At 51.4% G+C, this 23,563-nt stretch overlaps 2 protein-coding genes across 2 annotated transcripts in view; one reads left to right on the forward strand and one right to left on the reverse strand.

Moving 5' to 3' along the window:
• The first annotated feature begins 3,894 nt into the window (after positions 1-3,894).
• cmss1 (cms1 ribosomal small subunit homolog) overlaps positions 3,895-23,563 on the forward strand; it is a 34,344-nt gene continuing 14,675 nt past the window's right edge. Inside the window, exon 1 of the mRNA XM_084451679.1 lies at positions 3,895-3,978. Coding sequence (XP_084307805.1) covers positions 3,930-3,978 — 49 coding nt within the window. The 5' untranslated portion in view covers positions 3,895-3,929. The remainder of the gene's footprint in view (positions 3,979-23,563) is intronic.
• LOC311319893 (filamin A-interacting protein 1-like) lies at positions 4,999-20,759 on the reverse strand (the record flags this gene model as incomplete). Its single annotated transcript, XM_084451523.1, has 5 exons — positions 4,999-5,196; positions 7,675-10,453; positions 19,300-19,478; positions 19,646-19,837; positions 20,559-20,759. 5 exons carry the CDS (start codon positions 20,757-20,759, stop codon positions 4,999-5,001), a joined length of 3,549 nt encoding a protein of 1,182 aa, XP_084307649.1.

Below are 23,563 nucleotides of genomic sequence, written 5' to 3' on the forward strand. Positions count from 1 at the left end.
CCAGCCACCGCAAAAGCTCGGTCACCCTTGGTCTTAAGTCTCGATCTAGGGACTATTAAAAGAGTCTCGGAGGAGGACCTCAGGGTTCTAGATGTCGCCCGAACTTGAATCAGTTCAGCCAGATAGTGGGGGGCCAAACCATGTAGAGCCTTAAAAATAAACATTAAGATTTTAAAATCAATCCTGAACCCAATCCTGGGTCTGGTCTGGTCTGGTCTGGTCTGGTCTGGGTCTGGTCTGGTCTGATCTGGATCTGGGTCGGTCTGGGTCTGGTCTGGTCTGGTCTGGGTCTGGTCTGGTCTGGTCTGGTCTGGTCTGGTCTGGTCTGGGTTTGGGTCTGGGTCTGAGTCTGAGTCTGAGTCTGAGTCTGAGTCTGAGTCTGGGTCTGGGTCTGGGTCTGGGTCTGGGTCTGGGTCTGGGTCTGATCTGGGTCTGGGTCTGGGTCAGGGTTTGGGTTTGGGTTTGGGTCTGGTCTGGGTCTGGTCTGGGTTTGGGTCTGGAATGGGTTTGAGTCTGGTCTGGGTCTGGTCTGGTCTGGTCTGGTCTGGTCTGATCTGGTCTGGTCTGGTCTGGTCTGGGTCTGGTCTGGATCTGGTCTGGGTCTGGTCTGGTCTGGTCTGGTCTGGTCTGATCTGGTCTGGTCTGGTCTGGGTCTGGGTCTGGGTCTGGGTCTGGGTCTGGGTCTGGGTCTGGGTCTGGTCTGGGTTTGGTCTGGTCTGGTCTGGTCTGGTCTGGTCTGGTCTGGGTATGGTCTGGGTCTGGGTCGGGTCTTGGTCTGGTCTGGTCTGGGTCCGGCTCAAAAAATTCTCTCTGACCATTCAGCAGTCTGCAGTGTTTACATGAGCTCACTTGGACCCTCGACAGAGCAGCTCCTAAAAAAGTAACATCTCACCTCGCCTCTACTCGCCTTTTTTGCGGTGGAAAGCCCCAAAAAGCAAGTTGAGTAGAGTTGAGAAAGTGCTTTTTGATGCAGAGGAAGAGGGAATGCTGAGTTGTGGTTCAACATTTGGTGAGTTTGACAGGAACTGGGCAAGTCCTGCCCTGAGTATCCTTCTGTCTCACCCCTGACGTATTCACAGGTAAGTCATCAAGCCATCTGGGACACACACACACACACACACACATACATATGCAGTCATGGTCTCACACACTCACACCCACATATGTACATACACATGCATATACGCGCGCACGCACACACACACACACACACACACACACACACACACACACACACACACACACACACACACACACACACACACACAATGGCTCTGTAAGCAGAAGGCTATTAAACCTTGCCAAACCAATGACAAAGACAAAACGCAGCAACAATTGCAGCAACAATGAACATCTCTGCCAAGTGTTTAGAATGCTGTACCGCGCTGCGCGGGTCACGGCCAGCCAGATGCTCATGAATACAGCCATAATTCTGAGACACAGGAAGTTGTCTGTGGTGAAGTTTTGGAAAGCTCAAGGTCACTACCTGTTCATTTGCCCCCCCCCAGCTGTCCAATCACAGGGGCTGGCCTGTCGACCCCCCCCCCCCCCCCCCCAACACATAAACACACTGGGGTGTACGTGAACATCGGTGTATGTCAGTACTTTGGTTCCCCTGCTTGTTACCTTTCATCGAAAGTAAATCGTTCTCGAAGGATCCATTTATCTTTGCCTCCGCCTCCCCCTTCTCCTCTTTTGTACTTCTCTGAAAGAGAGGAGGCAAGGGCAGGACGCTTTAATTCACTTCACACTTGAGAGTGATGCGCGGTATGAGGGAGAAAGAGGAAGTAGGACACACCATAGAAGAAGAGGGACAGGAGAGAGAAAGAATGAGGGAGAGAGAGAGCGGTAGAGAGCTTCCGTGATAGAAAAATATGTTCAGAGTCAGAGAGATAAGAGATACCTTTGTGAGTGCGTAGTAATTAACACTGAACGCTTTCAAAACCATAATTAGTCTCACCCCCCTTCTCTCACTCTCTCTCCCTCTATTCTCTTTCTTCCTGGTTCATTCTCTCTCTCTCTCTCTCTCTCTCTCTCCGTCTTCAACAGAAGAACGCCCGGCGTCAGAGAGGCCTGGATCCAAAAATAACACGTCTCCTTGTGATCATTAAAAACACAGAGAGCAGAGGAACAGCTGCTTCCAACAAAATCAACACATTAACACCGACACACCACCGCCTGCAATCACTGGGCCTAATGAGACAGCCCACCGCGCGGCCCCCAGACTCCCACCACAAAGACTTTCATCCACTCCATCTTCCATTCACTCTCTCTCTCCCTCTTCTTGCATGTGTCTCTATTGTTGTCTCACCTTTTCCCTCCTCTCATACCTTACCACTTACCTCTCTCCCGTTCTCTCTCTCTCTCTCTCTCTCTCTCTCTCTCTCTCTCCTTCATCCATCCTACTGTCTGTGGAATGTCACAACACTGAGTCATCATTCCATCCCGTTTCAACCGCTGGCAAAACTCTATTCATGTCGCTGTTCTTCAGCCAGAACAGAGGACTTACTCATAGAAGATCCCTGTTCCCTGGCGGCACACGCAGTGAGTAGAACTGTTTCTATGTACACACAGGTATCACAGGAGGCTGCAGAAGCATTGTTCTTTGCCAGAATGCAGTCAAACATTGCCCGAGAGAGACAGAGAGTGTGTGTGAGAGAGAGAGAAAGGTGAGGGAATTCAGGGAAGTGTCTGTCTCCTCCAGTGGAGGGTGTTTAATTATATATGAGAATGCCATTTAGAGACCATTGTCTCTCCTGAACGTTGGCCGCACTCAATGTGTTCACTTCTATCTTCCTCTTTCTAACCCTTTCTCCCTCGCTTTCTTGCTTTGTTACTTTCCATTCTCCTCACACAGCAGAACTGTCATGACACTGTATAATTTCCACAGTAATCAGCCGGCTCTCTCGCTTTGGTGGCAAAGCTTTAATCAAATGTCTTGCAGCCTCCATGAGCCAGAAATGTGTTATTCCGACAGAAACACAAAAAAGCGTGCAATTACTACCAGGGGACCTGCCCGACCCCCCCCCATCCTCCCCTCCCTCTCTCCTCAGCTGCAAAAAAAAGGGCAATATTCCAATCACGCCCCCCCCCCCTCTTTTGTTCTCTGTGTGGTAAACTAATGAGAAGGTGTGGGCCTGTGATAATGACAGTGAGAATGCCTGTAGTGTTAACCCAACACAAAGACACTCCAGGGAACATGGCCAGTGGTTTCTAGCCCTGTGGACGCACTCTCCCTCAGACGACAACGATGATGACTAATGTGTGTAAGTATTATACTCGGGTGTAATTGCATCTGCCACTTTTTAAAAAGGTCAAAAAATGAGGTGTATAAGTTTGTATAATGTATACATGTATTATGAGGCTTAATTAAATGTCAGTATGAGAGACATGACTAGACTGCAATGAGACAATAGTCACCTCTTCCGAGTGAGTTATTCTAAGACCACCTTGTGAATTGTGAAGACCTTGATAAAGGCGGAGAGCTGTATTCAAATTCAATAGAACAATTGTTTTTTCCCCTACACGCACGCACGCACGCACACACGCAAACACAACACACACACGCATGCACGCGCACACACACACACACACATTACACCCCATAAACAATATATATATCACTCACATATATATATATATCACACACACATACATGAGTAGCATCACGTCTAACGGAGCTCCGAAGAGTCCATATTCACGAACCCACGTTCTGCTGAGCGCTTGAAACGCTATTGCGTGCGCAGGAGATACGAATACGTTCCCACGATTTGATTAATTTGGCCACTCCGGGGCTCCGTACACATCAAATAAAAATCGTAGTGTTGCGAATAGTTGCGCCTTGAACGTTTCCTTGTAGTGTTGCAGAATTGATGTTTTGAATACACCCCTAAAGAGACCGCGGTAGTTTTGGATCAACGAGGCTGAACATGGGAGATGATCTGGGCGATGTGTGGTGGGAGAAAGAAGGCAATTCAGGTAGAGACACTCACTTATCTGGCTAATGCCGACTTGGCTTTTATTTATACTTGTTCATGTCTTTTATTCCAACTTGTTCATGTCGTAGCGATCATAACCATATCGGCGTAGCCAGCATGACAAGCTAGAGCTAGCCTATATACTTTAATGATTCCCCTAGGGGGGAATTAAGGGTTTCAGTAATGGAAATTACAGCAAAGTTGGGGGGAAAAACGAAAAGCACTAGATGCAAGTAGTAAGAATAAAAAAGAGGGGAACAGGGACAATACATACAGTGAGCCTAGCTATGCCTGGTAGTTGGCTAACTAAAGTTAGCTATACTATCTTACGTCTCCTACTGTCCTTGGGCCGAAGCACCCATGCCATTCGTGCTTTCATATGAATAGCGTGTGTGTTCATGTATGTAGTGATTCCTAAGCTTCTAGCAACATCACTAATATAACGTTAGCTAGTGAAACAACACACGTGTTTGTCAGCTTGGGCTGTGCGGTAGACATGCCGAATGGCATTATGGGACTTGAAGTTTAGAGTCTAGTCTAGATGCAAGCTAGGGTATTTGCTCTCTGTTCTTCTTTCCTTGTATGCTTGCTTTACCCAGCCACACACACAATGTAAATGCATAATCTACTGAGTGGTACTAGCCTATAACTATGTCCTACATCGGTAGATTTGTTTTCAAGACCATAGTTGTCTTGTAAAATATGTATGGAGTTTACCAGCAGAGGGCAGTGTTAGTCTCATCATGGCAGTGAATCAATCACGTTACATTTTGCCACACTCCCACCTGAAATGTGGTTAGAAAGGCTAACTGGCAGTCAAACATAATGACAGCTTAACATTGGTTTACTAAAGATACACATTTATTAGGGTACACAGCATTTCACTTCAGTGGTTTGAGAGTGGCTGCATGCAACGGCTGCATCAGCTAATACATAAAGATAACCGGGATAAGGTATTTTAACTCCGTTAGGAAGTATTCTGGCTTCTCTGCGATGATGAGTATCCTATAACAGTTTGGGCTCAGCATGTTGACGTAGTTGTAGAGTTGGTCCTGTTGCGCATCCTCTGACCAGGGTTTTTACCCGTGTGGATGACGGTAGCTGGCTTTCCTTTACTCTGTACAGTGTTAGCAGTGCTGTTTGTCCCTTGGAGTGGGCTGTAGCCTTTGGGTTTGGGGATCCGGGTGGGGCCTGGCTTCCGGAATGCCTCCAGAGGAATCTGATTGGATAACACAAACAGGTCAGACTTCAGATTACATTTTAATACATTACAGTGGTACAGTTCATATCTATCTATCTGTCTGTCTGTCTGTCTGTCTGTCTGTCTGTCTGTCTATCTGTCTGTCTGTCTGTCTGTCTGTCTGTATGTCCTTCTGTCTTTCTGTCTGTCTCTATACAGTATTCTAATACTGAGGGTTGATGTAACACACACACACACACACACCTACACACACACACACACACGCCAATATTATGTTAACTAGATAATCTTCTCCAGTTATTTCAATACTTGATCATCCACTAAAGACCAACAGGCCTAGCATCCAGAGAGCTCTCATGGAACAGGCTCTTATATGGAAGTCCTGGAGGACTGAGGACTGTGAATGAGCGGAACTGTAAAAAGAGATCATTATAATCTCTCTACGCATTAATAAGTCCCTGTGTGTGTGTGTGTGTGTGTGTGTGTGTGTCACGTTGGGGAATTTGTGTGTCATAATCAGTCGTCCCTCCTTCATCCTCATCCCCACCCTCACTTCTCAGCGGGAGGGAACAGGGGGAGGAGGAACGGGGTTTGAAAGATCAAGAAGAGAGTCTGAGGGCCTCACATGAGACAAAGAGGGAAGAAAAGGGAATTGCTACGGTATATGTGGTATCGGAGAAGAGGACGATTGAACTGGGAAGCTCTCTTGGAAAAGAGGGGAGGCTATGGGTAGCAGTAGCACAGAGAGGATGTGTGTGTGTGCGTGTGTGTGCGTGTGTGTGCGTGTGTGTGCGTGTGTGTGTGTGTGTGTGTGCGTGTGTGTGTCCGTGCGTGCGTGTGTGCGTGCGTGCGTGCTGATGGGACGTGTTTTGTGACCAAAACGTTCTTTCCCCCAAAGTCACACTCTTCTGCACATTCCCATGAGGCTTCAGTCACGGCAGGCTATAATCAGTCCAAACTGTCGTCAAACACCCGCTCTGGCCTCGACCCCCCCCCCCCCCACTCCCCCCCCGCCAGGCGGTGATGTCAGAGTGGAAAACGCTCCAAGTTTGTCATCATCAGTCAGTCTGCTGGGATGGCTTCCAGCCAGCTAGCCTCTCCCCCCTGGGAAGTTGTTAAAGTGATACCTATTGGCTGGAAGGAGTGTAGGGTCTCTCTTAGCTAATATCTATCTAGCTGTTAATTCATGTCTGTGTCCCTGCAAGGTGGTGTTCTCCATAGTTTGTGTGTGTGTTGCCATCTTCCAGAAGTTAATTATGTATTTGTGTGGTTTAACCTATTGTTATTTTGTCAAAAATAATGAATGTTGTATTGTGTTGTGTGCACAGGGGTAGTTTCTGCAGAATGAGTCTTCACCTGGCTCAGTCAGTCTCCCATAGTCCTGCCTGCCTGTGTCCGACATGCTGTGTTTGATCTGGGCTGTCTTCCAGTGTATCATCCAAACACACACATTGACTCACACACTCAAGCGCACACAGATGCACACACTTTGCAGATGTAGGCTACACAGAGAGACAGGCACGTACACACACACACACACACACACACACACACACACACACACACACTGGTTTCTGGAGTTGTTGGTGTGGTTGAGATAGATGAGTGGTGACATCAGCCTATGAATCTTAACTGAGCCAAGCAGGCATATGTTGGAATTTACTGCTGCTCTTTCTGAACCATTAATCCTGTCTCTGTGTGTCTCCAGCTCATGGTAAAAGGCTAAAAGCCTCTGAGTAAAGGTCTCATTGAGACTTGGAAATGGTCAATGTTTTGCAGAAATTGACAATTTTCCAACAACTCTGTGTAGCGCGGTCCATTGGGAAGTTAAATTCTGTAGATCTTTCATCACAGCCCCACTGATATCACTACCCTAATTACAAAAGTTGCTTGACTTGAAATGCAGTTAGGCATTCGAAATACAGTTAGATAAAACACAGAACAAACCATTTTGTTAGTGATGAAAAATCAATAGGATAAAACCAAGGAAGGTCAAACTTTTTTAATGATAACTTCAAACAAAATAAGCACACATTTTGTGAGTAGTGAAATGCTTGTCAAATCCACTGTAGTCTGGTTCTGTCACTCGAATAGACTGGTGTCCGTTCCGGTCAGTGAGTGAGAGTTAGATAAGCTAAAGGCACATTGTGAGCTTGCTACAATTGTAAGGTACAGCCGAGTATATGGTTCAAACCACAAACCTTTGTTACTGGAAGGCTAACGTGTTTGGTCAGAAGCAGGCATGTTTGGGGAATGTGTTTGGTCAGGCAGGTTTGGGGCTGATGCTGTGGACTGCTTATTAGTAGTAATTTCTGGCAATCAATAACGTACTACTGCTGCTGCTACTACTACTAATACTGCCGTTTGAGGTAAAGGTAGTCTATGAGGCATTGGAAGGTGATGGGGACTAAATGGGCTGAGCCTATTAGGGGGGTTGGGGAGGGGAGGGGGGGAGTGGGCTGAAGGTGGTGGGTTTTAGTCATAGAGGCCACTTACTGTTATGTGTGGGGGATGTGAGACTGGGGAGGTAGCAGGGGTTATGGTGATGCTACTGGTGATCTTGCTACTGCCTTTCACGTGGCAGCCATTTGTCAGCACCTGAGTCCTCGCCTCCTGGCCAGGGGAGTGGTACGGTCCGCCCGGTTGGGCGGCGCCATGGGCCATACCATTCAGAGCTTGGATGTAGGGGCTCCCCAGATGGATGTGGATCTTGTTGTCCTCAGTGGTGATGATGCTTGGCCCGGCGCTATTGGACTTCTGAAGGTGCCACCCGTTCGGCTGTCTCTCCGGAGTGACCCGGAACAAGGCTTGACCTATGACCTCGCAGGGTTCCGGCGAACTGGTACTGACCGTTACAATCTGGACAGGGGAGCCGGCGTGGTCGGGCGTGCCGGACCTGAAGGAGTTTGGGCTTGTGACCCTGGAGAGGGGTGAGAGCACTCTGTCGAGGCTGCACACCCCCTCTGGTGACTGGGGGCTCCTGATTTTCACCTGGGTAGGCGACATAGATGTGTTCTGGATGATGGTGATCCTCTGTTTGGGCGGGGCTCCGGTGGTGGGGATGATGGCGGTGCTGGTGTAAGATGCGGCGTGTTCAGCCGTGGGACTGCTGATCTCCAGAGTAGCTGTGTTGAGGCTCTGGTCTGGCGTCACCTTGATGTGTAAGGGTTGACCCGGGGCATGTGTCAACACCACGTCTCCTTTCTTCACCAGGTTGGCGTTCAACACCTGCCCGCTACCGGGGCCCTGGTGAGGCCCCTTCCCATTGGCCAGCGGGATGCCGCTTCGCCTGGCGTTGTTGTTGTGCACGTTGAGGTTGAGGTTGGCGAGCGGAGAGGCGTTCTTCTGCACAACTCGGTCCTCATTGTGATTCAGGTCCTCCTCCTGCTCCGCCTCCAGTAATTTCCGATTGGCCACCATTGGAGCCAGGCTTCGGTAGTCAGGAGGGAGGTTGTCGGCCTCCTCAGGCTCGGTCTGGACCTCCTTGGTCAGCAGGTGGAGGTCAGAGAAGCGCCGTCCGTTGACGCCCGGCCGGAGACTCTTGCTGAAGCGCCGGTACCGGTCCAGTTCGCGGGTCAGAGCCTCCATTTCTCTGGCCAGCTCCCTGTTCCTGACCTCTTGCTGGGCCAGCCTCCGCTGCAGGGCGGTGTGGTCCATCTGGACCCGGCTGATGGACTCCTCGGTCCCCATCAGTCTCTGGACCTTCTCCCTGAGCGCCTCCACATCCCTGGAGAGGAGCCTGGACTTGACCTGCTCCTCCTGGAGTCGTCTGAGGAGGAGGTGCTCCTGGTTCGGCTCGTCCTTCCTCTTCTCGGCCAGCTGGAACCGGGACAGCTCCCTCCTGGCCTCCTCCAGCTGCTCCGTCAGACACCGGCTCCTCTCCTGCTCCTCGGTGCACCTCCTCTCCAGGGACTCGTACTCCATCTCTGCCTTCATCAGCTCCTCCTCCACCACCTCCTTCTGCAAGAGCCTCACCCTCAGGCTCTCCACCTCCTGGCTCAGCTCCTTCACCTTGTTGTCCTCCTCCTGGTGCCTCCGGCTGATGTTCCTCCCTTCCTCTTTCGCCTCGCACCTCTTTTCGATCCCATCTTTGCCCTCCAGGACCTCGAGTCTCTTCCTCATGGCGTTGACCTTGAGGTGAAGGTCGCCATTCCTGTCCTCCTCCGTCCTCAGCCGGGTCCGGAGCAACCCTCTCTCCTTCTCAGCGCTCCGGTACCTCTCCTCCAGCTCGGCGTTGGACCTCAGCGCCCTGTCCCTCTCCTCTCTGAGCTTCTCGGCCTGGGGCCTCCCCTCCTTCCCCAGCAGGGGGCCGTGTTCGGCCTGTCGGAGTCTCTCGGCCATCGCCTTCCTCTCCTCCACCAGGACCACGGTCAGGGTGCGCAGCTTGGCCAGGTCCTGCCTCAGCGTGCCCTCCGACCTCTCCAACCGACCCTCGACAGCCTCCAGCTCCCTCACTCTGGCCCGCAGGGCCTCCATCTCCCCGGACAGCAGCCTGGCGGCAGCCTTCTCCTTCTCCAGGCTGCTCCTCAGCACGCCGCCCTCCTGCCTGCTCCTGCCGAGGGCCTCCTCCACCCTGTCCAGCTCGCCGATCCTCGCGTTCAGCCTCTCCACCTCCGCCTTCAGGCTCCTGCCCTGGCTGGCCTCCCTTCCCAGCCGGCGGTCAAGGTCGCGGCACCGGTCGCCCAGGCGGACCATCTCGCCGTCCCTCCCCTCCATCTCGGCCGCCCGCCTCCGCAGCTGCTCCACCTCCGCCAGCAGGCCGTTGGCGGCCGCCTCCTCTCCACCGTCCTCTTCGTCCCGCTCCGCGCATCGCCGGCTCACCCGGTCCCTCAGCTCCTGCAGTTCCTCCTCCGCCCTCCGGAGGGCGTCCCTCGTCCCCTCCAGCTCGTCCAGCTGACGGCCGAGGACGGCCAAGCGCTGGCGGAGCTGCTGGTTCTGGGCGTCCTCGGCGGCCAGCTTGGCGGTCATGGCTTCCTGGCTCAGGCGAAAGTCGCAGAGCTCGGCCTCCAGACTAAGGGCTTTAAGCTCCTCCTCCTGCGCCCGGGAGAGGGCGGAGTCGAGCTCCCGTTGGGCGTCCTCGGCGATGCTGGTCAGCTGTTGGACGCGCTGGCTCTGCTCCGCAAGCTGATTGGTTAGACGGTGCTGCTCGTCAACGACCAGAAGTGCAAAGGGCTTGAGTTTGGCCAGCTCCTCCTGTAGGGCAGACACCTCCTTCTGGCTCTCCTCCTCTCTCGTCTCCAGATGGGCCTTCTCCTGCACCAACAGCAGCTTCAGTCTTTGGAGAGGGAGAGAAATGAACACAGGTTCTCATTTCTCATTGATCACAATTTGTCAGATTAATGTTTCATTTCATTCATGTATGCGTGTGTGTGCTTGTGCTTCGGTGTTTTTTTCAGCCTCATCCACTGTGTGCGTGTGTGCGTGTGTGCGTGTGTGAGAGTGTGAGAGGATGTTATGATTGGCATCCCAGATGGTGCCCTAGTAGGGAGCTATCAGATAATTAAGGGGCTCGTTTACCCTGGAGTGCCCTGGAATTCCCGACCGTCTGCACCCTAACACCCCATCTGCCCCAATTCAGCACCCTCTCTACCCCCCCCCCACCCTACACACACACACACACACACACCTAACGGGCAGGAATTCCCCTCGTTCCACAAGCAGTTACAGGCTGGCTCCAACCTAGTCCCTTCACTCCAGGTCTCTGAACATGAGGCATGCATGGATGAAGGGCAGGGTTAGCCAGTGTAGCCTAACGCTAGACAAGTCGGTTCCCCTACCATTAGGCCAAGAGGACATCTGAGGGAGCAACTCGAGCAGAGCAAACATCTGAGGGGAGTGCGGATCCAAACCGCCTCCACTAGGACCGCTACACACGCAGTCAGTGTAATCATTTAACCGTTATGATATTCATAGATAGTTCTGTGTCTTTGGCATAATGCTCGTGGCCTAGAAGTCGGCAGCTCTGTCCTCGCTAGCGCGCCTGCAGTGGGTTATATGAGCTCATCTAAACTCTCCACTTTAGAGGTATATTAATGAGAGGGACCGGCTCGTCTTGATTGATATGCAGTGCAATTAAGCAGTTTATTTTCTCTGTAAATATTTAAGTGGTTGTTTTATGTGCGCTTCCTTGCCATTTGCTGGGTTTCACTGCTTTAACAAATTTTTGATGGCCATAATTGCTCGCTGGAGATTTCTGGCTATTTTGTTTCGCTTACTTGGGGACTTAGTCATAGACTTGTACACACTGTCTCACACGCACACACACACACACACACACACACACGGGGACCCGCACACTGACTCACATGCTCAAGTTAAGCCTAATTATCTGGATACTTCTGAATCGTCGCTATAATAATAAAAAAGGCTGAGATTTAAAGGAAGCCACTGTAACCATTTCCCCTGAAGATTATTTTCCTCATTGACACACATGGGCTCCGAATTTGCTGGTTTGCTAGTACTAGTTTGCTGTAATACTGTGCTTGAGTTCTCCTAAAAACATGATCTCATGATTTCCTTGCTAATTATTGCAGTGAGGTTCTACGGTATGTTCACCATGCAACCATGTCATGTTATTATTACAGATGTTTCAGACTTCATTGGAAGTGCGTTGCGCAAGCTGTCCTGGCTATTTTGTTCTGTCTAACTTTCTGTGTTGTAGCATCTCTGAGATTCCACAGTTACCATTTAGAGCAGTCCCTCGCGTCCTATCTTTGGTTATCACCAAGATAGCGCAGAATAAAAAATAAATCAACCCTTTGTTTAAATTGATTGCTCGAGAGTTGTAAAAATCAATTAGCCAATAGAAAAGTCTCCAGCATATGGTCCTGTCATCATCAGTCTGTCTGTCTGTCTGTCTGTCTGGTATTGTTCCTACCTTATGTGTCTGTCAAGCCTTTGAGGTTAAATCCCATTCCATCTGCACTCTCTCGCCCACCTCTCTCTCTCCCGGCGTTCCCAGCTATGTGGACATTCCATCCGGAAAACCAAACATTATGAGAAGTGCTCTGCACACTGAGCTCTGCTGGCAGACCACAGCGCCCATTACATCATCAGCAAGACCTTATAAGGCACTGTAATGTACAGCCTCCTCTGCTCTGTGTGTGTGTGTGTGTGCGTGTGTGTGTGTGTGTGTACGGCCATGCATGTGTGTGTCTCTATGTCTGAGTGTGCACTTGGGATGTGTGTGAGTGTACACAGTTGTGTGTTTTTGTGTACATGGCGTGTGCATTTGGGTGGATGGGTGTTTGCGTGTGTGTATGTGTGTGTGCGTATGTGTGTCCACATTTGCTGGATATTAGCCCATTCAGGATGAGGTCATGGTACAGCCATGCTAGAGAGGCTGATGGGAAGGACAGAGAGTGTGTGTGTGTGCGCGCATGTGTGTGTGTGTGTGTGTGCGCGCGCACACACAAAGAGACAGACAAAGAGAGACAGAGATCTATAGGCTACCTTGCTCTGCAACTTCATCTTTCAGTCTGTAGGATCAAGTGCACTACCTAAACCTGTTGGCTATCTAATCTTCATTGTTTAGTTTGGGTTTGACCTGACTATTAATCTACATGGTCATAACTGTCCGTGTGTGTGTGTGTGTGCATGTGTGTTTGTATGTGTGTTTAAGGAGACACATGTTTGTGTTGAAGAGCTGCAGTGCCCGGGGCCTGATAACCTGACTGGGAGATGATGTCATCATTGGCCCACAATTACATCCACATGTGTTTTCATCTCTCTCTCACTCTCTCTTTCTCTCTCTCTCTCTCTCTCTCTCTCTCCCTCCCTCCCTCCCCCCTGTCTCTCCATCCCTCTCTTCGCTTCTCTCTCTCTCTCCATATTTCCTTCTCTTTCTCCTATATCCTCTCAGCTCCCATCTTTTTCTTTGATCCCTTCTCAGCTTCTCCCAGCATTCATCACTTCGCTGCCCTTCTCACCTCTCTCACTGTTCATCTCTCTCTCTCTTTCTCCAGCTCTCTTGTGCTCGCCCCTCCATCTCTCTCGTTCTCTCTCATTCTTTTTCTCTCACTTTCTCTCCCACTCCTGCTATCTCCTCTCGTTTTTCTGATAGATAGAGGTTTATCGCAGGTCAAACCAATGCAAGCTGCTCTGCAGAAGCAAGGAACGCAAGCACACACACACATACATACACACACACACACGCTCGCTTTGCCTACTGCTTTCCTTTTCCCCAGAGAACATTTGTGCTCTAGGAGCTTAGCCTGGCAGAGTGCTGGTCAAACTTTGCCTAACTCCCTAAAGAGGAAGTGGACTGCGCTCTCCTCGCTGCTCTAAAGCCTCAAGTCCCTAATTAGGGCTGAAATATGTCCCCTGTGACATGGCGTCAGCACACAGGCATTCCCACAACAGCCCAAAGACACACACTTGGAAACCTCTATATATATATAAAGACTGGACTGTTAGTGAATGTTTGTGCGTGTGTGTGTGTGTGCGTGTGTGTGTGTGTGTGTGTGTTAGTCAACAGGGAACTAAAGCTAGTTAGTCATTGCCTGTTCACACAAACACACACACACACACACACACACACACACACACACACACACACACACACACAGTGTAAGAGCAGAGAGAGTGAGTCACCCATGTGACATCCATCCAAATCCAGTAACATGACGGGTTAATCAGATCCGACCCCTTCCTGTCAGCCTGAGGCCCAGATCCAGAACCAATCAGGGTCCACCGTGCCCTCCTCCCCGGTACCTGGCCCCGCCCAGGACCTCCAGCCCTCCACCCTCCTACCAAGGAGCGAGTTCAGAGGCATAGGGATGGGTGTAGGCCAAGCGCTTGGCTCCCTAACCGGTCCCTCTGTATGCTTTGGCGTTCGCGGAGTGGAATCGACGAAACCACGGCCTGAGGGAGAGACGGGTGTAGAATTGAGACGCGGGGCGCTCTTGACCCCTGACGGAGAGTGCACTGGGGTCCCGTTCCCCTCAAAGGAGGGGCTGGCTGCTTCGTTGCTTGTCCACAATTACATGCGTGACTGGATCCCTCAAAGGCGTTTCCAGGAAAAGCCCTCAAACATGACCAGCGTGTAATAGCTCCGTTACATGAGACGGGTTCTCCTCTCTCTCGCGCACTCTCTCTCTCTCTCTCTCTCTCTCTCTCTCTCTCTCTCTCTCTCTCTCTCTCTCTCTCTCTCTCTCTCTCCCTGTATCTCTCTCTCTCTCCCTGTCTGTCTCTCCCTCCCTCTCTGTATCTCTTTCTCTCTCTCTCTCACTCCCTCTCTGTATCTCTCTCTCCCCCCCGTCTCTCTCTCCCTCTCTCTCTGTATCTCTCTCCCTGTCTGTCTGTCTCTCTCTCCCCCCCTGTCTCTCTCTCCCTCCCTCTGAATCTCTCTCTTTCTCTGTCTGTCTCTAGCTCTCTCTCTGTCGCTCTCTCTCCCTCCCTCCCTCCCTCCCTCCCTCCCTCCCTCCCTCCCTCCCTCCCTCCCTCCCTCCCTCCCTCCCTATCTTTCTCTGAACACCACCCCCTCTATCTTTCTAGCTAACTCCTTTACCCTCCCTCCCTCCCTCCATCCCCATTCCTCCTCCCTCCCTCCCTCCCTCCTCGTGCCTCCTACACTTTTCTTGGGGGTATAATTTGGAGAGATGTAGTGGTTCTGTATCAGACCGCTCTGTGATTCCAGTTGGCTCTCTTGCAGGGTTCAAGCACAAGTCGGCTGCTAGCTAGCCGGTCTCCTCCAGCTACCGTAGCTCTGCCAATCTCTAAAACACGTTCCGATTGTTTTGCGTCGAATTCGCTTTGAATTTAACGGAAGCCCCCTATCCCCGACGCCGGGGCGCGTTCGCATGATGTCATACTCGTGTCCCACCGTTACCAACCGTTGGTCAGATTCATAAACCATCCTTTAGTTTGACCGAATGGAAGCACTACCAGCAGAGGCCCAAATCCAGTCCGGTCCAGATGGGCCCGGTTCGGATCCACTCCGAAATTGAATGGGTTCAAAATTGACCCGTGCTACGTCCACCAACCGTGCTCCATGAAAAGCGGTCCGGTAATTTTTGCGTAGCCCAAGACCAAAAAAATGAATGGAGGTGAATGGCCAGCCCCGTGATTTGGATCCGCTCCAGAATCGAATGGGTTGTTAGTCGACCCGATCTACACCCCTCCACCGAGTTTCATTATCTGTCGAGTTTCATTCTCTTATTTTTATCTACTATTTTAACTGTTTTTAATTATTCTGTAAAGCACCGTGTGCTACATTTGTTTGTATGAACAAACAGCGCTTTATAAATAAAGTCGACTTTGACATTAGAATCAGTCTGTTAGTTTTTGCGTAAACCTGGTCTAAAAAATGAATGGGAGTGAATGGCCGACCGTGTTTGGGAGGCTCATGGACCCGCCTGGGATTCCGTTCCGCTCCCAAATTGAATGGGTTCTACGTTGGACCGTGCTACATCCTTCCATCAAGTTTTGTGAAAAACGGTCTAGTAGTTTTTGCGTAATCCTGCTAAAAGACAAACAAACAAACACATGCCACTAAAAACATGCCTCTCTCCATGCGCTGTTGCTGGGGTGGAGGTACTGTAACAATACTGTATATGAAGGCGTTAGACATGCCATAGCTGCCATCTTAGACTCCTACAGGTCCCCTTTATTCTAGGTACTGCTCTTTCAAACTTTATTTATATATTTAAATAAGGTTTGCCATTTTTCACTGCAACAGCAAGATCAGGCCTTCTGCCTCTTTGTATCTCCATGTGTGACCTTTCAGCCATTGAAGCATCAGAGAGAACATGAAAGACTTTTTTTGGTGCGTGTGTGTGTGTGCACGAGTGCGTGCGTGCTTGTGAAAGTGTGCATTCAAGGATAATGTGTGTATGTGTGTGCGTGTGTGTGTGTGTGTGTGTCGCGCCCATATGTGTGTGTTTAACACATTAGGGGCCCATCAGTCCTTTGACGGGTCTTGGGAAACGCGGTCAGACTCCTAGCGTGGCTGTGATGGCGTGAGGTCTCGACCACCAGACCCCTGCATTCTGATAGACACATGTAATCACATGTTAACACGCAACCATGATCACACTGGAGCACGCCATGGTTCACACCGCACACCAAGACCAGTGTTAGAGTGTTACAGAGCACCACCACAGCAGTCTGTGATCTCCGCACACACATACACACACACACGCGCGCTAACGACCTCAAACACTTGCCTATAGACCTAGTCAGTCTGTATTAATAGTGAGAGGATGGTGTTGGAGCGATAAAGGGCCTCTCTTCACTCAATCGAGGGAGGGGAAGGATGGAGGGATTGAAAGAGAGAGAGAGAGAGGGGCGAGGAAGAGAGTGGGAGAAGCACTCCGGACTTTAGTTTCTTGCAGATGCAAGTGTGAAGGATGAGATGGAGGGAGGGAGGGAGGGAGGGAAGGAAGGATAGATAAAGGCCAGACGTAGCCTATTTTCCTGCTGTCCCTGAGACTTGTGTCTGAGCGTGTTTTACCCACAAGGCACGGCGGCGACAGCCGTTCTGTCTACGTCCGGCTTGCTGGAGCATGAGGAGAGAGATGAGACGGATCATTCTGTGCGCGTACGGGTCTGTGTTTGTGACTTGGGTGTGTATGTGTGTGTGACCAAGTGTGTGTGTGTGTGCGCACGTGCGGGAGAAAGAGAGAGTGTGTGGGTGAACGTGTTGTGCGTGTGTGGGAGTTTGCGCGTGTGTGTGTTTGTAACTTGTGCGTGTATGCTTGTCCGACCATGCGTGCGTGTGTGTGTGTGTGTGTGTGTGTGTGTGTGTGTTTAGCTTTTATCTCATTCCCCCGGAATGTCCTCTCCACCTGAGTGATGTCATTTCTGAGGCTAAACGGAGAGACGAAGGGGCGCATGATGGATAGAGAGACCTGACGGGAGAGAGAGAGAGAGTGTGTGAACACAGACAGACTGGAGAGATACCGTCACAAAGACGGAGGGGGAGAGTCAAGAAGATAAAGCACTTGATCTTCACCCACTGTCCAGACCCCCCTCCCCCTCCCCCTCTCCACCCTGTCCTCAACTCACCCTCGCCAGGAACCTCTCTAGCTCGCCCATTTGATCAAAACATACACACACACACACATAACCACAGTCAGGTTATGTCCGTTGTACCTTCCAGCTCCGGTCTCCTTGTCAGGGAAATGATTGGTTGGTTGGACACACACATTAGTGTTTTAGGCTCTGCTTAGTGGAGGTCCATCGATGAAAAGACAAAGTGTGTGTGTGTGTGTGTGTGTGCTTGTGTGTGTGTGTGTGTGTGTGTGTGTGTGCGCTGGCAGCCGAGGAATGTGTGAGTAACAGTGTGAACACCACACAACAGACAGCACCAACACGCTCTGTCTACCATTACATTAATCACCATGGATCACCAAGCGTGTGTGTGTGTGTGTGTGTGTGTGTGTGTTGTAGTCTAAAAGCTAGACACAGACTATTTGTAGTTAGCCTGATTGTGTTTGTGTCTAGTGGACCGTCGACTGGACACAGATCAGGGTGGGTCGTTGAGAAGGTGCCCATTGGGCCTGTGTGTGTGTGTACTGTAATTAGTAGCCACTGTGTTGTTGTTTTTACGAGGGAGAGCCAGCAAGCCCCTCCTAACCAGGACTGGGACCGGGATGAGGGAGAGGTAATGGGCCATGTCTGAGGGCTGGAGCGCTAAGTACAGGCCTGAGGCTTGAGGTCCAGGACACACACACACACACACATAGATATTTCTTTAATTCTCTCTCTCGTTCTCTCAGAGGCACACGCTAACAGTAGTCTGCGTTCTTACTCGGCCATGGACGGAACGCTGGAGGAGTCCAGGGAAAGCTCTCTGATTGGCCGACCTACATGGACGGTTTCCTGGAAGCGACCCAGAGTCTGATGTAGAACTAAGATGTGCGTTTTAGACTAGTGCTCTGCTGGGACCTGGTAGTTACTGTACCTGTATATAAAGACTGCATTAACTGTACAGTAGTACTTTGGCTTTATCAGAGGAGCCCCGTTTGACCTCTGACCTCAAGCCTTGGTTATACTCCCAAGCGGGTCGCACAACCGGTACTTTCTGGAGGACGCATGGGGTGGGGGGGGGGGGCAAAAAAACAGTTTCATCCAGGGGCCAGAAAGGTGAGCTGTAAATATTCTTCCCTGACCTCTCTCAACGAGACGATCAAGCAAGCTCCTGGGAAATGTCTATTGGCTAAGAACATTTACAGAGCAATAAACATGAGCTAAAGACTTCATAGAAGAGACATGACTATCAGTAGAGTTGCCTATATGGTAGACCATTATGTGTTAGCTATCCCTGTAGGGCTCTAATATGATATTTAAGTGAATCATATAAGAAAGCGCACTTAGCAGGACAGGCTCATAGAGAATGCCTCAAAGCAGAGATGGTGAGACAGAAAGCCGAGAGTCAAGAGTAAGTGGGGTTGGCTGGATGGGGACAGCTAACGACACATGGGCCTTTTCCACCAAGAGGGAACCGGTTTGGTGCCGGTTCACGAGCCTAATTTTGAATGGTTCCGAGCATTTCGACTAAAAAGAAATGAGTTCGGGAACCCGAAAGCTGGTTCCGAACCGGCACCACAAAATAGTAGGTTTTTCACTGCGAACCGTGACGACATCATGGGAGTGGGCTGGCGTACAACGGTTCGGCTCAAAACTGGTCGAAACCCGGGCCCGTTCTCTGGACAGAACCAAGGTTCCAGGGATTTTGAAACGAACCGGTTCACGAACCAGAGTTCTTTTGGTGGAAAAGGGCTAAGAGTGGGAAGGAGCTGGACACGAGGAAGGCTGGGGGCCTCCAGGAGCCATGGGGAGCCATTTGGAGGACCTTGACCGTGGACAGGGGGGAGGGGGGCAGTAGATCCGCAGCAGTAGATTGTAGCATAGGGGCGGTCCACACGGTCACAAAAAAACAAAGGCACGAGGGTGTCCGCACACAGCGTGTGCGTACAACCTCTGATGACGAAATGTACGTCACGCGGAACGCATAACCAAAGCTCAAGTCTATCGGCTCGTAACCCCCCGGATCTGCGTTGTCTGACCCTCTCGAAGGACCCAGAGCCGCTGACCTGTCGCTCCCCTAGTCTACAGTGACTACTAGACACTCCCCGAGTTCCCCTCTTGAGGATCACCCCTGACCCCTTGACCCCCGACCTCTCTCGGTCCAGCTCCAGCAGGCTGGTGAGGTCGTCGCTCTTCTGGATGAAGGCCCTGTGGCTCCTCTCCTGCTCCTCCAGCCTGCAGAGGGCGCGGCCGTGGGAGCGCTCCACCTCCAGCAGCTGCTCCAGCATGCGCCTGGACCCCCTCCGCTGGGCCTCCACCAGCCAGCTCAGCTGAGAGGGGGAGGAGAGGGAGAGGGAGAGAAAGAGAGAGAGAGAGGAAGGAGAGATTATTGGATTAGACGGGTCTTCTCTTGCCTTGTCTGTCTGCATGACATCTCTATCGGGCTTTTCCTCAGACCGCGGGAGTGGATCTCCTCTATCCGGTTGTGTCTGGTTACCTGGGCCATCGGTTTCTCATAGACGTCTGGCTCCGGGGCCTGCTGCGGCAGGGCCCCACAAGCCTGGGCCCGGAGTGAGTCTCTCTGCAGGGCCCGGAGAGCCCCGTCCGGGGAGGCGACGCCGTAGCGGGCCTCCAGGAGGGCCGCCTCCATCTTGTCCGCCTTCAGCACGGCCATCGCTTCGTCTCTGGCCTGGGGGGAGGACGAGAGGACGGACAGATCGAGAGGAGGAGGTGAAGAGGCATGACGGACAGATGCCGTGAGACGACCGCGGATATGCGAACGGAGAACGCGGATTTGGCAAACTTTCCGTGCCCAGCTGCTGCGTGTGTGTGTGTGTGTGTTAGTCATGGACACAATGGAACCCAGTGTCGGTGAGGATGAATCACGGTGTCTGTGTGTGTGTAGCCGAAGCCTAGTAATTTCCACCAGGCCTTCGTGGTGATTGGCTCCTGACTTGAGAAGTTTAATCACCGTCTTGACTAGACTAGCAGACTAAAGCATGTGTGATGTGGGTGGTCAGCGAGTGACCTGGCAGACTTCAGATCACGTAGGCCTATCATTTCCACATGTCCCCCGACGATTGCAACCTGACGTGAGCGTGTAAGCAAAACGCTTGCTTCATACATTTTTGTCGCAGGCCGTGTAGAGGTTCCGCGGAGGTTCTGGGGGAGGTTCTCCGGAAGGTTCCTCAGAGGCTTCGCGCACCCCTGTCCTTTTGGCGATCGGCCTTCTCTTTCCGCGGCGCGTCCCGTTCTGCGTACAGCTGCCTCGTCGATACTGACGTTATGCTGACGAGCGTCGCTAGGCTACCGCGTTTTACGCGGGCCGCACCAACAGCCGAACGCCGCGAGTCGTACGGAAACGCCCGGCGTCGTACGACGCGGTTTGCGATTGTCCGGCGCCCGCTCACCTGCAGCTCTCCCTCCAGGACGCTGAGGAGGAAGAGGAGGTCGTCCCTGGACAGGTCTCCTCCCCCTCCCTCTAGCTCCTCCCTCCGGGGGCGGGGCCTCGTCGCGGGGGCGGGGTGCCGGGGGAGCTCCTCCCCCTCTCCTCCCGGTCCGTCTCGGGCGCCGACGTCCCGGCGGGGGCTTCCGTCGCTGCGGGCGGGCATCTCTACGGACCCACCTGACAGAGAGGAGATGAGGGTGAGGACAAGAAGAGAGAGAGGGAGGGAAAGAAAGAAAGAGAGTATACAGATTGTCACAAATGTGCTGACTGGTGCCGTACGCGGCACCGGAACGGAAGACCGAGACCGGCTGGATGTGTAAACGATGGCGACTGACTCACTCTTTGACTCCAGCAGGGTTTCTACCCAGCCAGTGTAAACCCTTCCAGCCGCCTGTCATAACAGTTAGTGTTTCGCGAAAGAGATAGCGCTAATTAGATTAGCTTATTCTGGGGCTCGTATCGGCCTGATGTCATCCCATAGTTTGCGTCTGAGCGCATCTACTGTGAGGCCTGTCATCTTTACAGAGGAGGAGAGGAGGGGAAGGCCTTAATTATTGCCCATATGGGGATATGTGGAACTGTGTGTGGCCCCTGATAACGCTATAGTGTGTGTGTGTGCGCGTGTGTGTGTGTGTGCACGCTAGTGTTCGCTAGCGTCACCGTGCCGGTGCGTACGCTGTCATCAATACTGCTGAGTCCAGATAGTTACAGCAGCTCTGTCAGCCAGCGCTCTCTGCCTCGCCCGGCCCTCCCCTCTCCCCTTATTTAGAAGGAAAGACTTGAGGGTTCACAGTGTGAATGATGACCTCATCGCTTTGTTCTCCTCTTGTGTCTCTCTCTCTCTCTCTCTCTCTCTCTCTCTCTCTCTCTCTCAGGTTGGATGAATGGTATGGTTGCTATCTAGGTATGGTGCTATCTAAATATGGTGCTATCTAGATATGGTGCTATCTAGATATGGTGCTATCTAGATATGGTGCTGTCTAGATATGGTGCTGTCTAGATATGGTGCTGTCTAGATATGGTGCTGTCTAGATATGGTGCTGTCTAGATATGGTGCTATCTGGATATGGTGCTATCTAGATATGGTGCTGTCTAGATATGGTGCTGTCTAGATATGGTGCTATCTAGATATGGCGCTATCTAGATATGGTGCTGTCTAGATATGGTGCTGTCTAGATACGGTGCTATCTAGATATGGTGCTGTCTAGATATGGTGCTGTCTAGATATGGTGCTGTCTGGATATGGTGCTATCTAGATATGGTGCTGTCTAAATATGGTGCTATCTGGATATGGTGCTATCTGGATATGGTGCTATCTAGATATGGTGCTGTCTAGATATGGTGCTGTCTAGATATGGTGCTGTCTAGATATGGTGCTATCTGGATATGGTGCTATCTAGATATGGTGCTATCAAGATATGGTGCTATCTAGATATGGTGCTATCTAGATATGGTGCTATCTAGATATGGTGCTATCAAGATATGGTGCTATCTAGATATGGCGCTATCTAGATATGGTGCTGTCTAGATATGGTGCTGTGTAGATATGGTGCTATCTAGATATGGTGCTATCTAGATATGGTGCTATATAGATATGGTGCTATCTAGATATGGTGCTGTGTAGATATGGTGCTATCTAGATATGGTGCTATCTAGATATGGTGCTATCTGGATATGGTGCTATCTAGATATGGTGCTATCTAGATATGGTGCTATCTAGATATGGTGCTATCTAGATATGGTGCTATCTAGATATGGTGCTATCTGGACAGGTTTGTGTCGTCATCCTCCACATTATTCTGTAGTACGTTGTCGTTGTAGATCGGTGTTGCACAGCCAGGAGCGATGGTCAGAATGACGGTCAGGTGCTGGAGAGGAGACACACACGCACAGTTGCAGCCACTGTGTGCACATGCGTGCGTGTGTGTGTGTGGCTGTGCGCGCACATGCATTTGTGTGTGTGTGTGTGTGTGTGTGTGAAGGTCACAGCCTCCCCCCGCTGTGTTGCCGCTGTCTCCGTGTGGATCACTAAGACAGATGGGACCGTCTGACCCTCCTCCTCCTCCTCCTCCTCCCTCGCTCCTGTCGTTTACAGCGATGGAAGGAATGATAGAGGCTTAACGGGAGCGCCGATGGTCTTTTATAAGGCTGGACGTCCACCCAGGGCCCACAGCCACCATCTTCACATCTCACACACACACACACACACACACACACACACTGAGAGGCACAACAACACGCACATCCACTATCTATCGTCAGGCTTGCAGACACGTATCCTGACCGTCTAGACGCAACCCTCTCCTCCTCCTCCTCCTCTCTCTCTCCCTCTCCCCCTCTCCTCCATCATCTCCTGCCTGCTGGTTCTGCTCTCCTCCCTCTCTCTGTTTCTGGAAGCCACCCAGGGCTGCTGCCCGCGTCTTGACGAGCGGCCCTGCCCCGTCCGCAAGGAAGAGCACCGGCTGCCCTGGGAGTCGAAACCATTAACACTTATAAATAAGAACAAGGTTGGATTTTTCTCCCCTCTCTCTCTCTCTGTCTCTCTCTCTCTCTCTCTCTCTCTCATAACCTTTGAAATAAAACACACATCTCGCCAACCTATGAATACCCGTCTTATTCTCGGAGACATTCCCAGCCCTGTTAGGTAAGCACCCCCCCCCCCCCCCGACTCCGAGAGCTTTACTACCTGTATATTAATGCTCTTTCTGCCCAATTTAATATAGCCTACCATGAGTGCCGGTCTCTCCTTTTTTCATTACTACCTGTATATTAAACCATTAATACTGGGCCGGCCAGGCAGACCTGCTTCTCCTCCAGCCCGTCTCTCTACTGCCTCACAGCAGGCTTAAAGGCTCACTCTTCGCAGACGACAACCTGTCCTCCCTTAACCCCCCACCTGTTAGGGGAGGCTGGCTGGTCAGGTTCGCCTGTCTGGGTTCTGGCCCCCTTGTTCGACCCACCCCGGAG

Source organism: Borostomias antarcticus, assembly GCF_949987555.1.
Source record: "Borostomias antarcticus genome assembly, chromosome: 17".
NCBI lineage: Eukaryota > Metazoa > Chordata > Actinopteri > Stomiiformes > Stomiidae > Borostomias > Borostomias antarcticus.